General features: G+C 59.2%; 1 protein-coding gene across 1 annotated transcript in view; it reads right to left on the bottom strand.

Annotated features, from left to right (window-relative positions):
* Positions 1–8,436: 8,436 nt before the first annotated feature.
* The window catches only part of TBX19 (T-box transcription factor 19), a 31,948-nt gene continuing 19,615 nt past the window's right edge, over positions 8,437–20,769 (bottom strand). The window contains exons 5-10 of the mRNA XM_059414219.1: positions 19,778–19,912; positions 17,225–17,286; positions 15,776–15,837; positions 13,827–14,015; positions 11,570–11,705; positions 8,437–8,722 (exon numbers count right to left, since the gene is read on the bottom strand). Of these exons, the coding sequence (XP_059270202.1) occupies positions 8,437–8,722; positions 11,570–11,705; positions 13,827–14,015; positions 15,776–15,837; positions 17,225–17,286; positions 19,778–19,912 (870 nt within the window). The remainder of the gene's footprint in view (positions 8,723–11,569; positions 11,706–13,826; positions 14,016–15,775; positions 15,838–17,224; positions 17,287–19,777; positions 19,913–20,769) is intronic.

Below are 20,769 nucleotides of genomic sequence, written 5' to 3'. Positions count from 1 at the left end.
TGAAACTGTAGAGACGTGATCCTGATCCACCAGGAGATCGGGTCCCAGGGACAGGTGTGCTCACTGGGAGAGGACAGCCAGCCAGGGTCGTACACAGAACGACGGGAGAAGCGTCTGCCGGCCGCGGATCACTTCATGTAGACCCCCCAACCGCCCTCTTGCTGCAGGAGGCCTTGAGGGATCACTCGGGGACAACGCTGGCCCCAATCCCAGTCCCTTTCTAACTGCTTGACTCCTGCCAGTGGGAGCACTGGTCGCTTCTCGGGGATTCCTGGGAAAGTCCAGTCTGGCCTCGGCTTTGCTCTGGAGGATGCACTCCATGTCCTCCGGGTTTCACAGCGTGTGGCTGACGTGACAGCTGACAGCCAGGCTACGACATCCATCCGGTGGCTGGAGGACTAGGGACAGATCTCGCTGTCACACACAGGGTCAGCCCCACCTGGTGAAGGCTTCCGGCTCTGCTCCCGATGTCCACGCCGTGATCTCAGCACCCACCGATCGTGCAGGCACCACTGCAGTGCCAGCCCCACCTGTGTCCCTCCGGTGAGCAGACTCGCTGTCCCCACACCGCGCCTGGCAGGGCCTGTGCCCGTGAGCGTCCAGCACACACGTTCATGTCACCGTCCTTTCCTTCTAGTTTGCATCTACTCTGGAATCCAGGGCCGCTTCCCTGAAGAGGGGTCTCTGTTCATCAGATCCACTGCTGCGCCCCCATGCCCTCGGGCGCCCCCCACTTGGCACGGAGTCCACGTCGCAGGTCCGCCTGGCAGAATGGCCAACCGCCCTGCAGTGGGGGAGGATGAAGACCTAGGACTGTCCACACTCGCGTGACTCTACCATCTGGGATGTTCCTGCCCAGGAGGACGAAGTGACAAGTTACATCCCCGCTTGCTCCAGACGCGTCCACGGGCGCCTGCGGGGCGCGCGGCTCAGATGCGGGGTGTCTGCCTTCGGCTCAGGTCATGGTGCCCGGTCGCGGGATGGAGCCCCGCGGTGGGCGCCCTGCTCGGCGGGGAGCCTGCGCCCGCCTCTCCCCGCCGCCCCCCTGCCTGTGCTCTGTCCCTCTGTCCCTCCCTCGCTCTGTCGCTGAGTCACATGAATAAATAAAATCTTCTTTAAGAAGCAGAAACGTCCTGAACACGCAAGCACCGGAGGGATCCGCACGCGAGTCTCGGGCAGCGACGCCGCAGCCGCTCCCCAACCCGCTCCCGCCGCTCCGACCGGGTCCCTCGCGGCCTCGTCCGCTCCGGGGCAGACACCGCCGCGCTCCGGCCGCTCCTCCGCGGACCCGAGACCCGCGCTTGGGGAACCGGCCCGAGTCCGCGCTCGCAGCCCGTGTCCGCCCCGTCCGCGGGCCCCGGGTTTGGTCCGACGGAGCCCGGCCCGGCCCGACGCCCCCGCGGTTCACGGTCGCGCCCCGGGTCATCCGTGGGGGCGTCCGTCGGGGCGTCCGTCGGGGCGTCCATCGGGGGCGTCCGTCAGGGCGTCCGTCGCGGCGTCCATCGGGGGCGTCCGTCGGGGCGTCCGTCGGGTCGTCCGTCGGGGACGCGTGTGGAGGCCGCGCGGCTCCGGCGGTCGAAGGGCCTCGGAGCCCCGGAGCCGCCGCGGTGCGAGTCGCGTCCCTCGTGTCCCGGGACGTCCTCCCTCCGGCGGTGTCGCGGTCGTGGTCAGCTCAGCCGCTCGCCCCAGAGCCCGCGGCGGGGACACGAGTGTCCGGCGGCGCCGCTGCCGTCGGGATCCGCTCCGGAGCGGCGAGGCCGCGTGCGACGGGCCCGGGGGGCGGGGGGAGCGCGACGGTCTCGGGCAGCGCCGGACACTCAGGCTGAACCGGCCGCGCGTCCAGGGCCTGGACCCTCGCGCGGCGGCGGGAACCGGCGTCCGGTCCGCTCCCCGCGGGGTCCGTGCGCTCGCGCTGGACACGGATGGCACCGGGCGCGGGACGCTCGGGCGGGAAAGGCCGTGTGTCGCCGTCGCCGGAGGAGACCCGAGGATGGACGTCGAGCCCGACAGCCCGCGGGGCGGCTCCGGCGGGAGCACAGGGACCGAGCACGTCTCCGGCGAGGACAGCGGGTGACAGCGAGCGCGGCGGGACATGCGGCCGGAGGGAGCCCCGGGGGGCACGGGTTCTTACTCCTCACGTTTCCCTGCGGAGGCTCCGCGCCCGTCATGGAGCCCGACCCAGGGCTTGAACTCGAGGCCCTGAGATCAGGGCCTGAGCTGAGATCAAGAGTTCGAGGCTCCACCGACGGAGCCACCTGGCGCTCCTGAACCCTTATTTTCAATACACTCTCCCCTGCCTTCATCCGCCAGTCTTCACGGGTTAGAGGCACAAATTGCATCAGAAAGACACAGACCCCACAGCTTCGTGGACAGGACAGGACAACAGGCAGTGCCCAGCCAGGACGGAGGGGAACAGCCCTAGAGCCCCAAGCTCAGCACAATGCCGCAGGCCACAGCTTTTCGAAGGGCTCTCAATGCCGACAAGGGAGCACTGGAGGGAGGAGGTACGGGTAGAGCACGGGAAGTGTCACCCCAAAGGGTCACAGGCCCAGGGACACGCTTCTCTACCTGCTACCCTGTAAGTGTCTTACACTGAAATACTGGTGTTTGCTGCTTTGCAAATACACAGAATCATATAAATGCTAAACTCATTACTAAGTTATTAGATAGCTACAGGCCTTTCTTGCCAGGAATGTCAGGGAGTCTTTAAACAACAAATAACTTTTTAAAAAATCCAAGATAAAATAATGCAGTCAGCAAGAATGAATGGATACTTAATAAAGGACAAAAGCAAGAGGTCAAAATAGAAGAAAGGAGCTCATTCCCATTCAAAACCACTCAGTGAGCCTCTACCTCGAACGGTGTCCGTGTTTGTTGTTAGAAATACAAGGATGGATAGCCGCTGTTCTGGGGGGAATCTTCTTTCAGTGCGGCAGAAAGATGCCTAAAAAGATAAAACTGAGGCAGTTATAGGAACCCTGACCTTCAAAACATGACATTGTCCATGAAAGACAGAACTTGGGAAAGCCCGCCGCTGGACACAGGAAGAACTGCATGGAAGATGACCCACCTTTTCTGGTTTCCAAGTGGGAGAAAAGTTCTCCCTTCATAGTTTAAACCTTTGAGCTGAGATGTTGGATTTAGGGTCACTTAGTCTAAAACCTTGGACCTGAGACTCTGGACTTAGCACTGGTTCAACACTTGGGAACAAGCAAACCCCAACTGGCAAAAGTGACGTTCAATCAAGACTGGAGGGGACGCGGGGGCTCAGTCATGGGGCATCTGCCTTCGGCTCAGGTCATGATCTCAGGATGCTGGGATCGAGCCCCGCATAGGGTTCTGCTTAGCGGGGAGCCTGCTTCTCCCTCTCCCACTCCCACTGCTTGTGTTCCCTCTCTCTGTCTTTCTGTCAAATAAATAAATACAATCTTTTAAAAATAAATAATAAAAAAATAAAATAAAAACAAGACTGGGCTACTGTGGCAGGTAGGTCTTTTTCAATAAAGGCCACGTGTCATGCTCTCTTCTCCCAGCATGGCTGTGGCATGCCTACTCTCCAAAGGGAGCGTCCACATTCCTTCCCCCTTAAATCTGGATTGGCCGGAACTAGAACTGGAACCCTGTGCTTACTGTCTCTGGGCCGCCAGCCGCCCGCCAGGTTTCCTGCAGTCGCCGGTAACCTCTTCGCGTCCAGGAAGTCCTTTCACTGCTGCTGACCAACCGGTAGTTCCTGGGGCCTGCAGCCCTGTAAGCAACAGAAAACTGACTTATTCACCACAGATAATAGTTACATAATAAAAGGGGTTTTTGTCCTAACCCAAAAGAAACACAAATTGGGGGAAAACCTGGAGTCGGTCAGGCTGCAGACATACATACTTCCGGGAGTCCTTCCTCACTGGCTTTCAGACCACCTACCACGACCGACTGCACGCATCGGTGACGCCAAACCCGAGTCTTCTCTTCTGGAAAGAGAATCAGCCACTATAGATGCCTCCCGAAACCTTGCAACAATCCCACAAGAACCAGAAGGCTGCAGGCGTTGGGTTCACCGTGCGGCTTTGCCATGCGGTTGTCATTCGGGGGGAGGGAGAGAGAGAGCCTCAGCGAGGAGGTGGGCAGTCTGTCTGCTCGTGGCCCAGGGAGAGGGTGGGAAACCATGGAAGAAAAATGCCTGCTTTCTCCCGGGCATCAGTCTTGGTTTGGATATCAAAGAACTGGACTATCTACTGAGGGTATTTTAACTAATGAGTGTAAGGACGATCTTGCAGAATGGAGGGCTGGGCGGGAGCCAGACGGGGCACCAAAGACACAGCGTTCAGACACGGACGAGTCTCTACCTCCGCCTCCCACCCATGAAGGTCAAGAGCTAGACTGACGCGCACCAGACTGACCAGCGAGTGTCTGTCTCGGGCTGAGCCTTCGGGGATGTGGAAACGCTCTGTCTTGATCTCGTTGGGTGTTTTACAAGCAGATGTACATGTAAACCCTCATCAAGATGTACACTTGAGGTTTGTTTACTTACGGAGTCTTACATCTCAATACAAGTAGTTTCCCAGCAGACTCCCAGGATCGGAAGCTGAGTTCTAGCGACTGCTCCGGATGGAGGGGCTTGTCATGCTCAGCCTCCCTCTGTGGGCACGAAGCCGTTAGGAAAAAAGGCACCACGGCTGGGTTTGAGGACCACTGCGCAGCGGTCACGCATCCCCCCCAAGCCGGCCCCAGAGCCCGGTGCAGCAGAGGCTGTGGTGGTCTGAAAGAGGCATCAGAAACCCAGAAGCTGCAAAATCTAAGTGCTGCTCCTCACAGAACGTTCTGCCTCCACTGCCAGCCAACGAGGATCTGTGTGCGCCTCTGCTGATGGAAACGGCGGTTTCCCTCGCAGCCCCTTCTGCACACTGTGGTACTCGAGATCCAAGACCCTAACAGCAGCCTAAGAACTAAGATGCCTGAGGCATTACCAGGCAGACAAGCCGAGCAGTGGGACAATGAATGCGTCCCCAGTAGGACCCTGCGCGTCTCCATGGCACAGAGACAGTCTCCACGAGTTGGGGAGAGACGTCTGCCCAGCTGGAGCGGGACTTGGGCTTTGCACAGGATCTAGCCAGTATGTTGGATCCTCCAATGGGAAAGTCTTTACTTCATGGGATGATCTCCGCCCCTTTTCTAGGCTAGACCAGTCATGCGTGCTAACAAACCTGGGTGGCCCACTGAGTGACTGGAAGCATCTGGAAGCACCTGGCCTAGGTATGCTGGGCTGAGGTGTTTGGTGACAAGGCTGACTCACCTGGAAAGGGGAGGGCTGGTGGAGCCACACAGACCAAACAAAGGTCCCACAAGGGAAGACACCTTCACAGACCAGGGGACACCTTCAGAGACCAGGGGACACCTTCACAGACCGGGGGACACCTTCAGAGACCAGGGGGACACCTTCACACACCAGGCTTAGCTCAAAGAATTGTATTAACTCTTTATTTCGTTGTTTTTTAAAGATTTATGTATTGATTTGAGAGAGAGAGTGCAGGGGAAGGGGCCGAGGGAGAAGGGGAGAGCCCCCAGCAAACCCCACGCTGAACACAGAGCTGAAAGCAGGGCTCAGTGTCACAACCCTGAGATCACGACCTGAGCCGAAACCAAGAGCCAGACGCTCAACCGACTGAGCCGGGCACGTGCCTCATTCGGGTGGGGTTTAAGTTTCTCTAAAATTCATGGCGACAGGCCTGGATCTCTGGCGTGGCATCGGTGTTGCTCAGGAGCTGGGTAAAGTGAGCAGCTGAGCAAGGAGCTGGTACAAAGGCTCCAAAGTTAGTCTGGGACGTCAGAGGCTCCGTCAGTCATTACGATGACTTCAGCAACCAAGGGTTGCTCTCCCAGGCAGAAATGAGCCTGCACTATCTGGAGAAACCACCAGAAAGCACACTACTCTGGCTGCACTGGGGACACCACGCAAGGAGAGGCCCTTGGGGGCAGAACCAGCTGTCATGTCCCGTGTTTCACAACCATCACGGGCTCCTGGCCGATGACACGCAATGACCCCAAATTCGGCTGAGGCTTCCGCTGTCGCTGTGCAGAGGACCCCATCCCCTGAGCAAGATGAATAGAAAAAGCAGAAGGTGATCAGCTTCTCTCTGCTCTGACCTGGGCCACGTTTCCTGTCCAGTCCTGGCTGTGAGGAGAGGGTCAGAAAGGGAAAGACGAGAGACCGGTCCGTGGACCTCACTGAGCTTGCTGAGCTGCGGGCGCATGACCAACGGCTTCCGTGACCAGGGCAGGGCCCTTGCCAGGCCTCCTGGGTAGCTGGAGGCTACCATTGCCTGAACTCCTAACAGACAAGAAACGGCCACTTTTGTAAACTTACCAAAATAGCATCTTGCAGAGGTGCTAATACATTAATATCTCAATGGCCTCTTACGCTGTCACAGGGGAACCAGGGAACCGAAAACACTCCTGCCACAGGGCATGCGGAGCAGGTCGCTTTTCCGAGAGCAGCGGTGTCAGTACTCTGGGCTCGGTCACTCGTCCATCAGTTAGGGACCTGGAGCACTGGGCAGGCAGCCCTGAGAGCATAAAGCCACTTCCCGGGACCCCACGCTGCTGGAGGGGCATTGTTTCCAGAGCTCCGTGTCCAAGAGTGGGCTGGCACCGGAAGACCAGACAGTGCTAGCCACAGCCTGGCGAGGGTCCCTCGCCTGGGCAAAGAGTCAGGGACTCAGTGGCGTGCTGTGTGGACACCCAGACTATGGCTGGGCGTGCAGTGGGCGTGCGTGGGCTCCCCACAGGCTCCCAGCAGAACCCTCTCCCACGCCTTCAGGGATGCCCAAGGGACCACTCCGTCCGCAGGCTGGTAACGGTCTGGGAGAGCCAGGCATCACGCAGGTCTGGAAACCCCTCCGGGCGTTACCAGCACAGCCCGCAGCAGTACAAAAGGGAAAAGGCAAACTGAGACAACACTCACTTCGTGCACCGGCCCGGGACGGCTGTAGCACCAGCCCTCGCTGCGGCGGAGGCTGAACTCCTGCCTGGAGTGAGGCTCCTGCAGCACCTACCACTCCACTTCTCTGTTCCAGGCAAGTCGGCTCCAAACCTGGCTCTGCGGCTGACCTCCAGGGCTCTTGTTGGCACGCGGATTCCTGGACTCGGACCCTAAAGATTCTTATCCAGGAGGGATGGAGTGTGCCCAGAACTGTGCTCCAACAGGTGCTCTTGGTCACGTGGCACAGGGGATCCATGGAGTGGTATTTGGAAGGAACGGCTCGAGCCCACACTGTCTCCACAGCATCCATTGCTGGGACGGGCTGTGGCTCAGACAGGGGGCCTGGGGGACCACCCAGCATGTTCTGGGCTCCCCACACTGACCTACTAGCGTGTGCCTGACACGCATCTCCGAGCTCTGCCTCCCCACGGGCCCCACAGCTGTCATTCTAGCACACAGGCACGGCACACCAACTGCACTCCGTTTATTGGGCACCTACTAGGGACAAGGCACAGTTCCAGGTGCTGCGGGGTACAAAGACAGAAGGCTAGCCCTCGCCCTCAAGGGCTCACAGTCTAGTGGGGGACAGACACGCTCACAGGCAAACAAAAACACGGGGGCGGGGGGCGAGCTCCAGAAAGAGGCAGGACCCGTGGGAAGGCAGGCAGCCGGGCAAGGTCACGTGTGCCGAGGCACCCTGGGTGTTTGGCCGGGCCCTCCGGCCAGTCCCCGGGGATGGGCAGGATTCACACGGATGGGGCTGACCAGAGAAGGCCGTCTCAGGCACAGGGAAGGCAGGGGGATGGGAGGGTCCCCTGACATGTCGGCCTCTCCCGGGATGACGGAGGGAACTGAAGCTGGGAGCAGGGGCTGAGGCCAGGAAGTGGGGGTGTCCTCCGAGTCGGGTAGGACTTCGTTCTGTGGGCCATGGTGAGCCACGGAAGGTTTCTGAGCAAGGGAAGGACATGACCTCGCTTTCTAAACTCCAGGCGCATTGCTGTAACGCGTGATGGCCTCTCTTCTCCGGAACGTCACTCCGGGGCTTGCACTCTTTCCTGGTGTCCAAGCAGAAACCCCGGGGCTGCAGAGACTTCCCAGGGCTGCCCAAGGCCAGGAAGGCGCAGTGCAGGTAGACGCGGAGCTCGCTGAAGAGCTTCGCACCACCTCCACGGAACAGCAAGCAGGAGGTGAGGCCTTCTAGAATCATCGGAAAGTAAGCAGCAGAGCCAAGGAAGGTGCCCTGTGAACCCCAGTTACCTAAGCATGTCACCGACGGGCTGCCGAGAAAACGGGTGTGGGACAAGAAACCAGAGAGCATCTCCAAACTAAACCACCTCCCGGAACCCCTCCACCCTGCGCTCACTGGGTGGGGAGACCCGGCTGTCTAACTCACTAGACGCAGAGGTGGGGCTTCTAAACGCTCTGTACAGACAGGGCTCTCCGCTGACCCCTCCCCAGGATCCGGCTTACCCATCCAGCGAGGAGGGAGAATGGCGCCCCCCACTCCCCGGGCCACCCCAGCCCGAGAAGGGATGTGAGGCCACCGCTGTCCAGGTGGACACGGCGATGCTGGTCAGCGAGGGCTCCCCCAGAACCTCGGCACCCGCTGAACTGGGTGCCTGGGCGGAGAGGGGTGAAGTCACAGCTGGGCTCCCCAGAAGAAAGGTCCCCGGGGAGCTGGCGTGCACGTCTGGGCCAGGCCCGGCAGGACCTCCGCCGCCGTTGCTGATGGTCCACAGGCACGGGTAGGGGCTGCAGAGACACAGAACGCTGAGGATGCTGCCCGCAGGCCCAGCCAGCTGCCCAGCACGCACACTGCACCAGGAGGCCCAGGTCTAGGAAGACGGTGCCTCCCCCACGGCTTTCTGGCTCTGACACAGCACAGCCCTGTTTCTGTGGAGCAGCGGAGGCCAGCGGTGACCCGCTGCGGAAGGAGCATGGGATTAGGTACCCTGACCTGAATTTCCTCCGCCCTGCCACCGGCCACGTTTGATTTTGAACACAGCGTTTCACTCCGGAGCCCCGCCCTGCAGCCTGCGTGGACGGCTAGAGAGCCAAACGAGGGCGGATGTGGAAGGCCAGGCCTGCGAGGGGGACCTCAGACTGGCAAGAGGGCTAACGGGTGTAGCGGCCGGGACATACAGGCGTCAGAAGACCCAGGTCGGCCTCCCCGCCCTACGGCTCACGGCCTCCGCGGCCTCATCTTCAAGACTCAGGGTCGCACTCACACACAGGGTGCAGAGGCCGGCGTGCACTGGAGGAAGAGGGAGCAGGCGATGCCCGGCCCACGGCACCCAGGAAGGGCGGCGCTTGTAACGGACTCTCGGCTGCACCCAACGGCTCTGCTCCCGGCAGAAAGGCTGGGAGCTAGATCACCGCCTCGGACCGCTCCCATTTGCAAGCCCTGGTCACAAACCTGGCTGTGCCGGGGAATCACGAGGCAAGTTCTGAAATAACACCGGTGCTGGGGCCTGCCGCCGCACACCCTGACGCGACCATCTGGCTTGTGGCCCGGGCATCAGGGCTTTTTAAAGCTTTCCAGTGGATCATAATTTTTGCTCGCGAACACAGACGAACACGCCCGCTGCTGCAGCAGGTGGGGTAAACGCCCACGCCCGCGGCCTTCCGTCGTCCCTAGTCCGGACGTTTAGAGTCCTGCCTCTTCTGATACGCCTGGCCTGAGAAGAGCTCGGGACACGCCGACCGTCCCGGGCACGTTTGCTGTTCTCTAGCAAAATCTGTACGGAGCCGGTCGTCGGTTAAACACGCTACTGAGGGAACAAGAGGGAGAAATGCCCCCTGTGCTCTGCGCCCCAGCCCAGAGACTACAGACCTCACGGGGCCAGAGGAAACCCACAGGAGGCCAGGCTCTGGGGGTGTCTGTCTGTCTGGGTGTTAGCCAGCTCGGCTGGCTGGGATTTGAGGCCTGATCTCCAGAAGAGACGTTTCCACAACGTCGCTCAGGGTGGGCCCTGCCTGATGCCTCCCGCCCGGTGGGAGCCCCGCGCTCGTTACACACGCGGTGCACGACCTTCGGGCCGCTTTTAATGCCTCCGAGCTGTAGTTCCTCCAGTGGTAAAACAGGGTCCAGCGCCAGCCTCGCGGACGTCTTGGATACTGTAAATGACTTCCGTGAGGGACGGAGGACAGAACTCGCCACGGGGCTACTTAACGTCTTCAGGGGCTCCCTGTCTGCCTCCTACCACAACCCAAACCCACGCTCTTTCCTCAGATAACCCACTCGGGCGCTGTCCAGTAGATACAAGACGTGACCACAACTGCAAGGCTCCGCTGTCTAGCAGCTACGCATTTCAGGAGGACGACGCTTCTCGCTATATTTTATGGAACCAGGAATATTTAAATATTGTCATTTCAACATGGTTTTGAGGTAAAAAGAGAAAAAAAAAAAGAGTTGAGCTTTTTATGCTCTGTGTTCTGCTACATCTTCAAGCCAGTGTGTGTGTGTTTCCGGCACACACACCCCCCGGGACCCGCTCCGTCTCCAGGGCTCAGCGGCCGCCCGCAGCCGCCGGCAGCTGTGTGGGACAGCACAGCTGGACCCCGAGCACCAAGGCAGCATCAGCATCAAGACCACCAAGGCCAAGCGTACAACACCCACAGCCTGTCACAGGGCAGAATCGTAGGCTCCAACCCAGACCTGTCTCCAGATCCTGCATTTTAACGACATCCCAGGTGATTCTAACTCTCCTCCAGCGTGAGCAGCCGTGCTGTACACCCAAACGCTACCATCTCCTCACGTTTTCTAGACCGGCAAACCACAGCCATCCTCGGAATCTTCCGAGACCCACCGTTCAGTGTGGGATCCCTGTCTGGACCTTCTCACCATCGGCACACCTACGCGGGAAGTACAGCCGGCGCTTCTGCAGCGCATTACCGCTCACGAAGCATTTTAGTGCCTTTTCTCCTCCTGGGCTCATCACGACCCAGGGCAGCCCCTATAGTTTCCGCTTTAGCGACCAGAATGCTGGAGCTCAGTGAGGCCAAGAAAACTGCCCGAAGACGTGACATCAGTAAGGGACAGAAGCAGGACTAAAGCCCACGTCCACCAAACGCCAAGGTCCCTGTCCGTCCTCTCTCCCCTCATCTCCAGAAGTCCGAACAAAACGCAGGTCTCTGGTGTGCAGGCCACGCCGCGGCTCTGTCACCTGGGCTGTGGGCCAGACTCCCACAGCCTGTCCCCGGGTAGGACGGGTGGTTTATGACAACACGGACAACCCAGCATCTTGATTCTCAGTATCTACTGACACTTCCTCCAGCCACCTCCCACGGTCGGTGTCTATCTGCCGCCACCACAGCTCACACCATCTCTGGCTGGTTCAGGACAAACAACTCCAGGCCATCAAGTCTTTTCCCTTTTCAAAACAGAACACCGAAGCATGCAGCGGAGCAAGTGCTTTCCCCTCCCTCGTCTCTGGGAGAGGAAAGTCCATCGTCTTGCTCCCTGCGCTTGTAGTGGCTTAAGAGTCAGGACAACGAGTCCGCAGCGAAGCCACCGTCGGAAGAGCGGGGACATGAGTCTCCAGCACCCGCATCACCCCCGAGACCACCGAGGAGCAAAGCTGCCGGTGCTGGTCTTACCTAGGCCCTGGGTTGAGCGGGCCGCTAGTGTGCGGGACGGGCAGGATGCTGGTGTGCGGCGCGGAGGACAAAGAGGTCCAGCTGTCCGCTGCGGAGAACACCTGCAGGTTGCTGCTCGAGCTCTCCATCAAGTTCACTTTGGGGAAAGGACAACAGTTGAGTTGACAGAGCGCAGAGAACAAAGACGGTGGCCCAGGACCCGTCTCACGGTGACACACCGTGGTCTGTGCTGCTGATGCCGGGAGTCTGTGGGTCCTTGCGGAAGGAAACGAGACGCGGTCTCCCAGACACACCGAGTGTCCACCGTAGGCCACACGGCGCTCACGTTTTAATTGTCACCGCAGCGACCTGACCTCCCCACAGTATAGAGGAGGCCCGGAGGGGAGGGTCGGTCCGCCGTGGGTGACCAGACCCGCCGGACGCGCACCACCCCGCGCTGTCCCGTGGAAGAACGGGCACGTCAGCGTCCCCTCAATACAGGCTGGAGGGCCCGCCGGAGCCCCAGATGGCATTTCTGAGGACCGGCCCCTTCCTCTTCTGAGCAACCCCAAGTAACGTGAAACCCCGCAAGCACGGAGTCTGCGAGCCTCCGCCTGCGTGAACGTGCAGACATGAGGGGGAAGAGGGGGGCGAGGAGGAAGTTTCTGGTGCCTACGCCAGGCTGGCCCAGGCACGCACGCCTCTCAGGACGGGGCCCTTGGAACCGCTTCAGCCTCAGCCCCGCGCCCCCCCGCCCCACCACCCCCACCACCTCCGTCCCAGACCTGCCCCCCAGTCACCCCGGGCCTCTCTCCGCTGTGCCCCTGCCCGCACCACTCTTCCCTGGAGTGCCCTGGGCCTCTCCGGGGTCCCCTGCTGGCCACCTCACTCCCGCCCACTGCCACCGCTTTCCCCTTCTGCGCATCCCGCAAATCCCAGCTCCGGCCGGAGCCCCTGTGGGCGGCTCCGCGGCTCTTTCTCCCCCAGCCCCGGGGCCGGTGAGTGTCACAGACTTCCTCCAACTTCACTGTGCCCGCGCGTCCCCCTGGGCCCTGGTTAAAGTGAAGGAGAACCCGAGAGCCTACACTTGTAACAAGCTGTGCTGCTGCCATGGGTCCGACCGAGCGCCATGGAAGAGCCCCTGCGACGGCGTGCCCCGCTCTGGCATTGACGTGTCCCGAGCTTCCTCATGCAAGAGCCTGCCCCCCCATCCCATCCCCCCCGCCAGCTACAAGAGGGCCTGGCGCCCAGCGGGTGCTCAGAAGCCGTGTTTTCTGTGCTGACCGAGGAGGGACCCGGTGAGAACACCGCCCACTTTCTGATGTCACGAAGCTCCATGTTCCGTCTTCCCGGCAGAGGCTTTCAAGGTTGCTGGGAGCAGCAGCGAAGGGACACAGGTGGCAGGTGACAGGGAGGGCCTCTGCGGACAGCTCGGGCATCCCGAAGGATGGAACCTTAACGCTTCTCCTCCACGTCCCCTGCCGCGCGTCTCCCTCTCTCTGCCGTCTAGCGTCGCTCTCCCCACAGGGGACCAGAGTCTCTGTCAGGCTGGGGGTTTGTCTACTCCGCGCACGGACAGAACCCAGCACACAGCCAGCCCTCAGGAAATCTCTGGGGCGCCCATCACTGAACGAGAACTCAGCCCTGGCTTCCCTTCCCCCTTCCTGCCTCCCCACACATCTAACAAGCAGGCAAGGGTCTGGGCTTCTGCAAGACCAAGGCCGGCTCGGTGGGGTCAGGGAGGAAGAAAGCGCACCAAGGCCAGCGGCGGCTCCGCAAATAAGCAGAGAAGCTGCGGATGTGCCCGAGGCCGGCCCTGCGCGCCCCCAGCCGAACCACGCGGAAGTCTGGCTGCAGTCGCCCGGCTTCCTACGGGCCCTCCGGGACTGGGCCCGCTCCGCCCTGGGCAGAGCCGCGGCCTACGAGTGCGGAAAGGAGCCACGGGGAGGCGGTGAGCTGAGGACCCTGGGCGCCCCCCGGCTTGGCTTTTGGAGACGCAGCTTGAGCTGCTGAGTCCACCGGCGGCCTGGGAGGAGGCCCATCACACGTATCAGGGACCAGGACATGGTCTTATGAAAAAATCATAAAACACGGAAGATGTCATGATTATATGCTCCACTGCTAGTGAGTAAAACAAGACGTTAAAATAACAATACACAATCCGTTGCGTATGTTAGATGAAAGCGATGCCACCTTCCATACTTCTTGTTACTACGGGCTGTTTACTGTTTCCCAAACCAGCCCCACCCCCAGGGGCTTCATCAGCAAAACCACGCACCTGAGGGAGAGTGGCTTCTGTGCGTGTGAGCCGCAGGGTAGGGAGCCTGCCGGTGCCCCCGGAGGCCAGGGTAGAGCTCACGGCCGTGGTGCGCGCGGGGCGCAGGCAGAGGCAAAGGGGCCGCGTACTGGTGACCGGCATGTCCTGCTGCGCACACTCCCTCCGGGTTGGAAAAGATCCAGCCTCCCACTGGAAGAGACGAAAGGAAGGCTCAGACCGACCCTGAACTTGCACACCAGAGGTCAGGTCTCCAGGCCCCTCACACACTGCGCCTCTGTGTGAGCGACCCTAAAGGTCTGCCCCAGGGAGACGGAGGCCGCCCCGCTCACCGTCCCCCCCCCTTCCACGCAGCGGCGTGGCTGGCTGCTTAGGACAAGGCCCGCAGTGCTCTCAAGGCTCGGAAAGCCGCGCGGGGAAGGCTGGCACAGAGCTGTGCAAAAGGCCCTTCGAGTGAGTGAGTCACGGGAATGCAGAAGTCAGGTTGCTTCTGACTCACTTGAGTTAAATCAAAAGTCAGTCTGAGACAGGGATGTCAGATGTCTGTGTCATCCCCAGCCACCAGGGCACCCTTAGTGTGCTTCACGGGAACAAGGGTCTCTCTCTGCCCAGGGGGAAGGTGTCTGCAGTTCTCACCCCCAGCCAGAGCCACGATGGCTCCCCTCACCAGAGGCTTCTGGAAGCAAAACGTGGGGAGCTGGCTAGCACTAAGAATCTTGCAGAACATTCTGGAAGGTTATACAACAGTTCACAGAAATTTGTTTTTGAATGAAAAGGACAAGAAACAAAGAAAAGGCACCCGAACTGGAAAGAAAGAAAGAAAATGTTCTTGACGCAGGTGTCCAGTGGGCAAAGCCAGGCATGGGGTCTCCCGGAGCCAGGCTCCTGTGCCCTTGACTCTGGAGACATTCGCTGAGAAGATGACAACACGAGAGCTTAGTGTGGGGCTCAGCACACGGGGCCGGTACAAAAGGTTCGTTTTTCCAGCTCTCTTTAAAAAGGGCTTTTCTTTCTTTCTTCCTTTTTTTTTTTTAAGTGCTTTTCTGGGAGCTGTTCCCTTTCCACTCTGCAGTGGAACACGCGCCAAGGCTTACGGGAAGGAGCCAGGAGAGAACCCCAGAACCCCAGAGCAGGGCGACAGCAGAGTGCCCGAGCGAGTGGCATTGACGTGTCCCGAGCTTCCTCATGCAAGAGCCTGCCCCCCCATCCCATCCCCCCCGCCAGCTACAAGAGGGCCTGGCGCCCAGCGGGTGCTCAGAAGCCGTGTTTTCTGTGCTGACCGAGGAGGGACCCGGTGAGAACACCGCCCACTACGATTCTCATTCAAGTTTCTCCGATGCCAGGGTTAACCTTCCACCCTGACCTCACTGGCCTGGGCCTCCGTTGCAGCTCCAGGGCCTTCCTCCCTCAGGGGGTCTCCCCCGCCATCCTGACATGGGGAGGCCGGTGCCTGGTGAGGGACCCCCAGTGTCTGTAGGGTCCCCAGCCGTGTATCACTCACCCCACCCTGTGGGCGTCCAGTCAGCCACCCAGAGTCCTCCCCACGGGCAAGGCTGGAGCCTGCCTGAAGCATTGTGGTGGGAACCAACTCAAAAATGGGCAAACACTAAAACAGGGCCAACCCAGGCCAGACCACCAAGAGTGGAGGTGGAGAGGCAGGAGAGACTCCCAGAGTGCACTTGGGACAGTCCATAGCCTCTGGGACATGAAAAGTCCAGTCTGAGAACGCTATCTCCCGCCCCAGCTTCGGTCCAGCCCCTCAGGAATACTGGTTCTCTCTGGGAATCCTAGAAGGGCACACACTGGACTTGAGTGGAAGAAGCAACCTGTTGAGTCTTGAGAAAAGCTGTGGAACAGTCCCCAAGCCTCTGCCATAGGGAGGGTCTGCGTGTGGTGGGGGATGGCTCCCAGGGTCCCCAGGGAACCCCCCACCCGGCGTTCACCCGACTCACGGTGAGAGTAGGCCACGCGCTGGCTCTCAGACACAGCTTCAGGAGCGTCTCTGAGGTGACTCCTGGAACACAGGGAAGTGCGCCCGGGCTGTCCGGCGGAACACAAGTCCAGCGGGACATCTACCCCACGCTCCCTTTGGAAAGCAATCCCTTTCTTGAAATAAGGAAACCAGACACCTTTGGTCTCAGACGTCTCCCCCCTTCACCCAGGGTGCTTTATCTAGTGTGTGATCCCCCTCAGAACACGACCCGTGGTCATGCCGATTTGCCCTGTTTCCTGCTGTCCCACTTAGTTGGGTCTCTCTCGCTTGTGGTCACTGCTTCTGCCTGACAGAACTCCGGCGCTGACAGCAGCTGGGGTTTGCGCAGGACTTCGGGGCATGCGCGAATCTGGGATAGGCTAGACCCACCAATAACTCTGCCAGGAAAATACTGCTAGACCCACTCAGCAGATGGAAAAGCGGGTCTCAGAGAGGTAGCATGACCAACCCCCAGGGAACAGCAGAGCCAGGACTCCAAGTCAGGACGACCTGCTTTTCCTGTTCATCTCACACCTGCGATCTCCCTTGGGCTTTAGATATCTGAAATTAAGTTAAATTAAATACTAACAGGACAAAGTCCATCAATAGAAGTCAATTAGGTAATATTGTTGTTTTATTTTTTTTCTAGAATGGAAAAGGAAAACACGGAGCTGGGGAGTCACTAGCCTAAGTGGTGGCGTCACCATTCACCATCCCAGAAGCCTCGGAACTGGCAAGAGCAGAAACTACACTGATCTTAGCCAAAAGGCCCAGAAGAGATCCCTAGCAGTCTCTGAATGGTCTTCCCTCAGACCTGAAAGATAGGAGCTCTCACCTTTATGACCTACTTATACAAATCACTCACCTCTCCTGGGCTACATGGAGTTAAAAAAAATAATAATAATTGCAACTGTACCACTCAGAGAGAATTGGAGGAAGGGCAGAGTGATCATTAAAACTCAAAATCACAGGGCACCTGGGGGGCTCAGTGAGTTAAGCCTCTGCCTTCGGCTCAGGTCATGGTCTTAGGGTCCTGGGATCGAGCCCCACATCGGGCTCTCTGCTCAGCAGGGACCCTGCTTCCCTCTCTCTCTCTGCCTGCCTCTCTGCCTACTTGTGATCTCTGTCAAATAAATAAATAAAATCTTAAAAACAACAACACTCAAAATCACTTTTTTTTTTTTTTTTTACATCTGCCTATGTTACTTTCAAGAATCAGTAATAAAAGAGAGCTGAGCAAACATTGCCAGTTAGAGGTTCCCCTGGAGCCCTGCTCCCAGGCACAGATGGTTAGGAGTTTGTTGAATATGAAATTAAATGTCACAAACCTATTTCTATCAAAGGTAATGCAAGTTCCTTCCAAGACGAGCATAAATCTCACATTTGCAGACGTCAGCTCATACGATTTTACTGAAATTTCTCTACTCACCTTTCCTTGGCATCCAAGAAGGCTTTGGCAAAAGGGTTGTACTTGATTTTGAGAGCTGTTATCTTCCATTTACAAAGACAAGAAGCGTTAGTGAAAGTGGAACATACATGAACAAACGGAACCTTTACCTTCACCTGGGAATTTCTGTAACATCGCAATAACCCCTCTTGCTCTCCCTCTCCACGTGTCTTTGCTCAGTTCTGCACGAAATTACTCATGCACGGCCTCTGACAGCACTGTGCTGTAGCCCGTGGTGAAAATGGGAAACACAGCGGGATATGAGCAAAAAAAGGGCAAAGCATTAGAAATGTGCAAAGCCTGAAGTGCTAACCCTAGCATTCCTTCTTTGTTTATTCATCTTTTTTTTTTTAATATATTGATCATGCCCCTCCCATCAGCTACTCTTCTAAGAAATCACCAGGAACACGGTCAGTCATGCAGGTTTGAGTCCATGTCTCCCGGAGAGCACGGTCCAGCCGCACTCCCTGAGTCTCAGTGATCACTTCCTCGGTGATCCGGGTTACAGAAACACACTGTACTGCTCCCCGCCGCTGGCGCTCCGTCCCATGGCCTTTGCCGGCTTCCCTCTTCAGAGCCAGCGGCCACCATATACAACGTCTATTAGCTAACGGCCTCTCCCCGTGGGCTATACGGACTTGAGGACAGCACCCACACCTGTGATGCCCACCGCGGTGTTCCCAGCAGGCAGTCCTAGTCAACAAATCTTTGCTCAATAAAAGAGCATTGGAAAGAATGTTTATTTCAGCAAGGGCCTGGTAGAAAGAAGAAAAGTTAAATAAAAGCACCACTCTTTCCGACCCGGGAACGGGGAAGAAATCAGAAGAGGGAGGCGAGCCATAGGGTCTGATGCACCTGTCCCGGTCTTTCTCCTGGTCTAAACCTAGAGAGGTCAAGGTGCACAGTGAGACCAGCACTGACCCACAGGCCTGCCCCCCTCGAGGGTGCATCAGCGTCGACTCAGCAGGGAGTGCTGGCAGCGAGAGAGGCTCTAAGTTTGGGTTTTCTTGACTTGATTCCCACGGGGCATAATCAAGGCTGAAACAGGCCACCGGGCAGCTAGGACACAGTCTCCAGCACCCCCTGACATACACAAACATGCGCTCTCCAGAGTTGCAAAAGACACACCCCCCTCAAAGACCCAGACTCCCTCCAAGGGAGAGAAGCAGGAGAGGGTGGGCCATCTTGAACACAGCATGTTTTCGCCTGTGAAGACAGCACCTGCTGAAATGATCAAATATTTAACCTCTGTCCCCACCCGCCTGCTAGAGGGGCTCAGCCAAGAGGCCAGACTACATAAAGGAAAGAAATCACATTTTCTCTGCCCACCTGTGATTCCACTTCAATCCACAGCTCAGTTTGACCTGGAGGCTCTCTAAGTTTCCAAGCCCAGGTGCTCATCAGAATCCTTTGGGGAGAATTTAGAGACTCTAGACTGCAAGTACCAGCCCTGGGGATTCAGACTCGGTGGGCTGGGAAGGAGCCCAAATTCTTTAAAAGCCTCCAAAAAAGAAATGCAGATGAAGGGAGCAACAAGACACCTTCTGGGTCTATTTTGGTATGAGAGGTGCGCTTTGTTTTCTTCACCAGCAGGTTATCAAAGCTGCTGGGAACGGTGCCGCACCGAGAGGAGTACGCTCTCTGCCCCGCGGTGTGGGGGTACCTAAACCCACGCTCTCCCTGGAGCAATGCCATTGCTAGGAGTTCACCCACGCAAGCCAGCGGCAGTGGACGGGGGCGACCCGGGGCGACCCTGCAGCGTTATCTCCAACAGCCGATGAGACGACTGTGCACGGCCTAATGCCCAGCAGTGGGCAGCTGACGGCCTGAAGCACGGATGTCCTCTGCGGGCACGTCAGGAAAAGAGACAGGCCTGGGAAAAAGGAGAAGTCTGCAGACTAACATGCAGGACGTGAGCCGGTGCACGCGAGGGAGCCCCTTCTCGTCTGTTACAGACGGGAACACCGGGCGCAAGCACACTCGCAGCTCTCATGTGTCGTGTCCTCGGGCCGGCTCGAGACGCAGGAGAGAAAGGGCAGCTCTCCTTTTTCTTGTTCGCGGAACGTACGTCTGTGCTATTTATTTATTACACGGGCGTTTCTCTAATAAACAGGTATTATTCTAAAAAGAATTTTTTAAACTTGAGTCAGAAAGAATCCGACCCACCCCGGCGCTTCTGCGTCCGGACGCGCCGGCCCAGGACGCTCTCCAGTGAGCCCGGTCGTGGCGCCCCGGCCAGCGGCAGAGGCCGGGGCTGGCTCCTCGCCTCGAAGGGCAGGGGCTCCCCGCGCGGGGCGGCCGAGGGCACACGGGGCCCGGACCACGGAGCCCCCGGGCGTCTGGGGCTTCCGCGCGCGCAGGCCGCACCTTCCTGGGCCCGCAGGGGAAGCACCGGCCCCCGGACAGGCAAGGGCGCGTGGAAGGGGCGACCCGCCGTTGAACCGCGTCTCGGCGAGACCTCGGAGACCTGCACAGCCGCCCGCGGCCCCGCGCGGTGCCCGCCGGCCCCTCCCGCCCGCGCCCGCGCCCGCGCACCTCCTCGTTCTGATAGGCCGTCACGGCGATGAACTGGGTCTCGGGGAAGGAGCAGTTCGCCACCATCCGATGCGCGCCCCCGACCCGCACGATGTGCACCTGCGGCTCGTACTTGTGCAGAGAATTCAGCATGATCTGTGGGGCGGGATAGCAGAGGACGGAGGCCCGCGGACGCGGCGCCCGGCCCGGCCCCCCAGGCCCACCGCGCCCCCGGCCCGCCTGACCAGGGCCGGCCAGAAAGCTGTCCTAAAGGCCGGCTCTCCGCCCGGCCCGGCTGTGCTTTCTCTCCCTCCCTGTTCTCCCAACAACGACCGTGGGCTTCGTCGGGAGGACATCCTGGTCTTCCGGGAGGAGCCCTGCCGTCTCCCAAGTCGCCGCCTGCAGAGAGGGCACCGGCCACCGCCGCCCCACGGCATGCGCTCGCGGTGACCCCCGAGCCCGACTGCAGGACTCAGGGCGCGAGGCGGGGAGGCAGGAGCTGTGCGCGGGTCAGCGTCCTGTTGCAGGAAAGGCCCGGAACCTCCCGCACGCTGCGGGGCGGCGAGGCGCATCTCCTCCTGCTGACGCGTGAGCTCCGGGGTCCCGCAGGCCAAGCCCGCGAGTCAGAGGAGGCGCGAGGACCCGGGACCCGGCGGCTCCCCACACAAACAGCGGGGGGCCGGCCAGCCTCTCCCCCAGCCACGGGCCGCCCACCCCCTCCACCGTCCGCGTCCTAACAGAAATCACAGCTTTGCACGGTACATTCGCAGTCTTCGCAGAGAAAACAAAAGAGGGACAAAAGCCCCGAATTCTTACTTACTCTGACTGGAGACCTTAAATCAAACCTTCCTTATTTAAGGTCTGTTTGTTTTTCTGAAAACCCAAAGCCGCTCGGATATTCTACTGACAATTATCATAATGCCCCGCTGGAAGCCGCAATTATTTCATTTAGGAGCAGCTTTTTATTAAGGTTTTTGTCTACTGCCAACACGCCACTTACACCAAAGAGAGGA

The sequence above is a fragment of the Mustela nigripes genome, chromosome 10 (genome assembly GCF_022355385.1).
Source record: "Mustela nigripes isolate SB6536 chromosome 10, MUSNIG.SB6536, whole genome shotgun sequence".
Taxonomy (NCBI): Eukaryota; Metazoa; Chordata; class Mammalia; order Carnivora; family Mustelidae; genus Mustela; species Mustela nigripes.
The sequence above is the reverse complement of the archived record's forward strand: the minus strand, read 5'-3'. Positions and strand labels throughout refer to the sequence as shown.